Source organism: Centruroides sculpturatus, unplaced genomic scaffold (assembly GCF_000671375.1).
Source record: "Centruroides sculpturatus isolate CEXI.00-Female unplaced genomic scaffold, Cexi_2.0 scaffold617, whole genome shotgun sequence".
In the NCBI taxonomy this organism is placed as follows: Eukaryota; Metazoa; Arthropoda; class Arachnida; order Scorpiones; family Buthidae; genus Centruroides; species Centruroides sculpturatus.
In genome coordinates this window covers 277,557-283,712 of record NW_019385101.1, presented here as the reverse complement: position 1 = coordinate 283,712, position 6,156 = coordinate 277,557, and the positions used below count along the sequence as shown (strand labels likewise).

Below are 6,156 nucleotides of genomic sequence, written 5' to 3'. Positions count from 1 at the left end.
AAGAAATTATGATTGATTTGCAAAATGATGTTGAAGCAAAGATTTTGTATACACAGGATAATATTGAATGTTTTTGGGTAAATAATAGACACAGATATAAAATGCTTTGGAATGAGATCAATTTATTAATTATGGCATTTCCAACTTCTTATCTTGTAGAAAAAGGATTTAGTGCTATTGTACAGTTATTGTCCAAACAAAGAAATCGGTTACAATTAACACAAAAAGGTGATTTGCGATTACTTTTGACAAATTTCGAACCAAAGATGAACAAATTGGCTTAATTTCATCAGCCTCAAGGTTTGCACTAACAATATTTTTTCTGTATACTTAAACATTTTATATTCAATAAAAAGTGTTATATTTTTTTATATTTGTTAACACTTATGTTTTTTAATTTTGTTAATTATATTAAAATCTTCTAAGTATTCTGAGTAAATACATGTTTAATTTTTTTACAAAGTATATAATTATCAAATAAACTAATAAACCCAACAAAATTTTTTTTGAATTGAAGGGGAAGATACTGCGTAACGGTTTTATTGAAGGGGGCGACGATTCATTAGAGGTTGAGAAACACTGGTCTAGAGCCACAAGTTTCAATAAGACAAATGTGGATGCCTTTTTCACAAATTTAGGAATTTATTTAAGCGTTACCATTTCCGCCCCAATGACATTTACAATGTGGATGAAACTGGAATAACTACAGTGCAATGTCCTGATCGTGTTGATGCTAGAAAAGGATTTCGTCAAATTGGTTCTATCACCCCAGCTGAAAGGGCTCTAGCAAACTAGTAACTATGGCTCTTGCAGTATCTGCTTCTGGAAACAGCATTCTGCCATTATTTGTGTTTCCTTGAGTACACTTTAGAGACCACTTTCTGCAAAATTCTCCTCCAGGTCCTATTGGAACAGCAAACCCATCCAACTGGATGAAAGAGGAGCAATTTCTAATATTTTTGAAGCTTCTCATTGAAACTACTAAATGTACAAAAGAAAGGACTATACTGTTATTGCTTGATAACCACGAGTCTCACGTCTCAATTCCCGGATTAAATTTCTCAAAAGACAATAGTGTCGTTATTTTATCTTTTCCCCCACACTGCAGCCACAAGCTCCAGCCTCTAGACCGGAGTGTTTTTGGCCCCTTAAAAAAATTTATCAACTCTGCATATGCTTCATGGATGAAGACTAATCCAGGGAAAACTATCACCATCTATGACATTCCTGGTATTGTCTCTTTAGCACTTCCATTAGCAGTTGTGCCAAATAATATAATATCTGGATTTCAGGTGTCTGGAATTTATCCTTTTAACAGAGATATTTTTACCGATCAAGACTTTCTTCCAAGCTGTCACAGATCATCACCCATTGTTTTAATATTTACTTTACTATAATAAACTCAGGAAATGTGAGACTTAGGCTACCTGTGACAACATACCCCTTACCTTGTGACAATATACCCTGTGTAGGGGTATGTTGTCACAGGATGACACAGTTTTATAAAAAAATTAATAATTATGAGAAAAAATTATTGAATGTTCATATATTTATTATAAACCAAATCAAAAGATATGTAGATGTATACATTTTCACTTAAATCTAAATAAATTGATATTAGAGACCCTAAAACTAGAAATGACTAAAAACTGTGATAACTAGCCCAGTCTCCTCTACATTTTTTTCTTCCCAAGTGAAAAAAATTAACATACAACAACAAAAATTAGACGTCCTCTGTCACCTAATGTAACAGCAGGGGAAAATTTTAACATACAGGAATATATTGATAAATTAAACTTCCATTTTTACAATTAGGCATTTGGGGAGAAGTAGAATAATATAATTAGTTTTAAATGTAATAAAATCATTTATTTCAATCATACAAATTTAGAGTGACATGTTTTCCAAATGTTTAATCCATTTTTTTATTCAATACGTGAAAAACTGATGTACTGTACAGGAATCACTAATGATTTATTTATCACATTAAAAAGAATGATAGGAATTTGTGTTTGTTTTTTGAAGTTCAAAATTAAATAACATATTGAATGAATATAATTTTATTTATCAAAGCCACTTTCACAGAAAATTAATAATTTGAAAAAAATATTGAATTATTATTGCTTGAACTATTTGCTTTATAAAGGATCATTTATTTACCAATTGTCTACTATAATTTTATAAAATTGATGTATTTATTAATTTTAATTTTAATATTAAACAAGGATGCTTTGTTATTCATCTGTAATTTTTTAGATGGATATTGGAATTATTATAGTTATTCAATAGTAAAATCAAAAACTGAATTACATATATTGAAATAACAAACTATAATTAAAAAAATTAAACCTGTTTTTCAGAGCCAAAATGTTGATTTTTTATTTGATAACTTTGGGATGCTGGAGAATAGCATCAAGTCAAGCTGATCATAAACTGACTGGTTACTACAATGATATTCTGCAGGATGTTATAAAAAACCAACCGTAAGTACAAAAAGAATTATTATTTAAATATTAATATTTACCTTAATTATATTAATAAGTAAGAATACAATTTTACAATAATTACATAAATGCAGACCAAACTCAAAAGATAAAGTACTTTTATTTAGGATTTCACTTTTTCATTGCATTTTTAGATATAATGAAACAAATAATTGTATTTTCGTTTCATTAATTCAATATTTCACTACAATTTTAAGACAGGATAAATGGAAATTTGCTTTATTTATTCTCTGCAGTTCAAGTTAAAATATAATCCAGATTCTTTTAGTTTTTTGAGTGTTTTGAGATATTGCTTCATTAATAGCTAATATTATTGCAAGTCAGGCTCTCTCATAATGCATTTATCGCAAAAGTCTGGAAGGCTAGTTTTTATTATCTTTAATTTCTCACTGTATTATTTTACTCTGGTTAATAAGATTTTTCTTTTCTTAAAATATTTTGGATTTCATTTTAATTAAATAAAATTAAAAATATATAGTATTTTAAAAATAGTAATAAAATTAGTTTATATAAACTTTTAAATTATTATTCAAGAATTATGTAAAAAGTTATATAAAACAATTAAGAAAATATGCACTTTATATTAATTTTTCATATTTCTAAACAAAATATGATTTTAATATCAAGAACACCAAAAATTCAGCATGACAAAGTAATTTAATGTAAAACCAATGTTTTCTACTATTTTCAACAGTCATCTTCAGGTTTAATACTTTATATTAGTAAAAATAACAGTAATTTATATTAGTAGTTGTTTATTCACTAAAATCATATTTTCATAACCATGTAAGTATAAGAGAAATTGGATAAGCTTATATGAAAGTAACATCAAGAACACCAAAAATCCAATGATTAAAAGTAATTCAAATTTTTTACTATTTGCAACTTGCAAATAGTAGAAAATGTTCATTTTTACATTGAATGATTTTAGTGAATAAACAACTACTAATATAAACTGTCATTTTTACTAATATAAAATATTTTCATAAAAAATGTAGTGTAAATAAAAAAAATAACATTTTAATTTTTTATTTTATCATCCATCTTTATGGATCATTTATTTATTTAAGGAAAATAAACAAAATGCTTATTTATATTCCAAGTTCCCTACTTAACATCAAGCTAACTTTACAAAATAAAAGTAGTGTGTGATGTCAATGTCAAAAAAACAGTTAATAAATATTTAAAGTGACCCAGATTTTCAAAAAGTAAAAGCAGTACACTATCTTTAGCATTATTAACAAAAATAAAATAAGCTAATTGAATTATTTAACTTCTGAATATATCTTTAATTTATTTAGATACATAATTTTCATTTGAATGAATTCTCTTCATAAGTTTGCTATGTTGACTTTCCACCTGTAAAGAATTTTTAAATACATTATTTAAGATTTGTTTTAACTGTCTGTTTTAATAGTCAATCTGGTTTTTCACAACTCCAAAAATTATTTATTATTGAATAAATTGTTTCAACAGTTGAATTTTTTCATAAAAATGTGACATCAGTAAGTATCTTGAAATGTATCAAAAAAATTTGTACTTCATTCAAGTATTGTACTGTACTTGTTTATTTCCAATATGTGCATTTATATTTCCATTTTCTTAATTTTTGTTCTGAATAATAACATAGCTGTTGATGAAGTTAACTAATGTTTATCATCTATAGTTACACTGATTTCTTTTCATGTTATGGAAGTTAATTTTTAAAATTACATCTATGCCTTATAGAAATAAGAAAATTTATTTATTACAGTACTGCTTTTTGATTAAAAAAATCACAAAGAAAGTACAATATTAAGCAAGTAGTACAGAAATAAATCTGGTAGTACTAATTATGTCAACACAGTATTGAACTGCCAGTAGCAATACATCTGGTCACTTTAATTTAATATCTATTTATTTATTTACTTTAAATAAAGCACAGTTGGTTTGTCAATAGGTTCATAATTAGATTTTCATAAAATTTGTTATTAATCAAAGAATAGCAATTAGTCCAATAATGTTTATCAATAGTCTAGTCCAAGGGTGGGCAACCTTTTTTATAACATGGGCCAGAATAAATTTTACGTTTTTTCCGTGGGCCATAGTAGTTAATTGACACCTTGTGACCTGTAAATTTTTAGTCTGCAAATATGAAATAAATAAATAAAAAGAAATTAATTACTACAGTCGACCCCCCCTATAACACTGTTGATTATTCCGTTTTATATGAATTCCATGTTGTATGAGTCACTTAGATTTTACAAATGCGTGTGCCGGGCTGTGAACGGCTCACCTATTTGTAAAATCTAAGTGACTTTAAACACAATAAAAACAGCACTATGTAGTTGGATACGACAGACATTACATTTTCTAATTGCATAGCTTTTGCACATAGATTTTCTTGATGGATGATGCGATGAGATATAAATAATTTAGAAAAATTCTGTTCTCCCATTTTTTGTTTGAATAAGGAAATGACTCCCTTATTTTTTCCTGTCATTGCTGCCGCAACACTTCAGAAAATAATATTCAATTTAAACTAGACGAATTACATCGAAAAATATTTATTTATAATTTCTTCTAAACATCTCGCGGGCCGGATAGAAACTTTTCGCGGGCCGTAGCTGGCCCGCGGGCCGGAGGTTGCCCACCGTTGGTCTAGTCTATAAAAAAAAACAATAATAATCCTCCAACAAAGAAAAATATCAGAAATTTTCAAATTATATGTAATTTAATGCTACTTACATTCAAAATAGTTAAATTATTAGGAGCTGATACCAAAAGAAATAAAATATTTTCCATAATTTTGTAATGACTATTGTCCATTGATAGAGATAAATGGGCTTGCAAAGAAATAATATATTTATAAATTTTAAGTATACAATTTATTCAATTTCTGTTATGATAAATATAGGTTCAAACTAATCACTTCATACAAGTTTAGTAAACAGAGCACAATAAAAATATAGAGCATGAAAAATATTAACTATTATTGTCATTTTTAACAATAGAAAATAGACACAATTTAGCATGAAAAATACTTTACAAGTTTTGAATTATATAAAGTATTAACTTTTAAGAAATTGTATCTAAAGTTAAGAAACTATATATTTTAGAAAAACAATGGAAATTAGTTCAAATTTTCTCAGTGATAAATTTAAACTATAAATAACTTCCAGTTATTACCATAATTATATAAATTATGAGTATTTTATTGAATATTGTAGTTTTATTACAAAATTTCTTGAGATCATTGTTTATTGTAAGGAGCTACCAATTTAGAATTAATAACAGTTATAAATTCATTATTAGGTGCCAATGTGTTATAAAAAGTTTATGAATTGTAAACATCAAATGTTATTTGATACTTAATTTTGGTTATCCTATATTATATTATAAACGTCACAATGAATCCTGATGACAACTTGTTAAACAAGCAGAAACACATCAGTTTCATTAAATAATTTACTGTGTAAAGATATTCTTACATCTAACTTTGTCTATCAAAGTTAAATATAAATTTATATTTATTAATATAAATAAAATAAATAAGCATAAAATAAAATTAATTTTATTTTATGCTTATTTTATTTATATTATTTAACTTATTTATATTATTATATTATTTATATTATTTTAAAAATAAATATATATTACAGTACGTTGGCGT

The 6,156-nt window shown here is 26.1% G+C and overlaps 1 protein-coding gene and 1 pseudogene across 1 annotated transcript in view; both read left to right on the top strand.

Annotated features, from left to right (window-relative positions):
- Positions 1-916, top strand: part of LOC111634699 — a 6,154-nt pseudogene extending 5,238 nt beyond the window's left edge.
- Positions 1-6,156, top strand: part of LOC111634709 (CD109 antigen-like) — an 85,204-nt gene that overhangs the window by 26,847 nt on the left and 52,201 nt on the right. The window contains exon 2 of the mRNA XM_023379543.1: positions 2,361-2,483. Coding sequence (XP_023235311.1) covers positions 2,368-2,483 — 116 coding nt within the window. The 5' untranslated portion in view covers positions 2,361-2,367. The remainder of the gene's footprint in view (positions 1-2,360; positions 2,484-6,156) is intronic.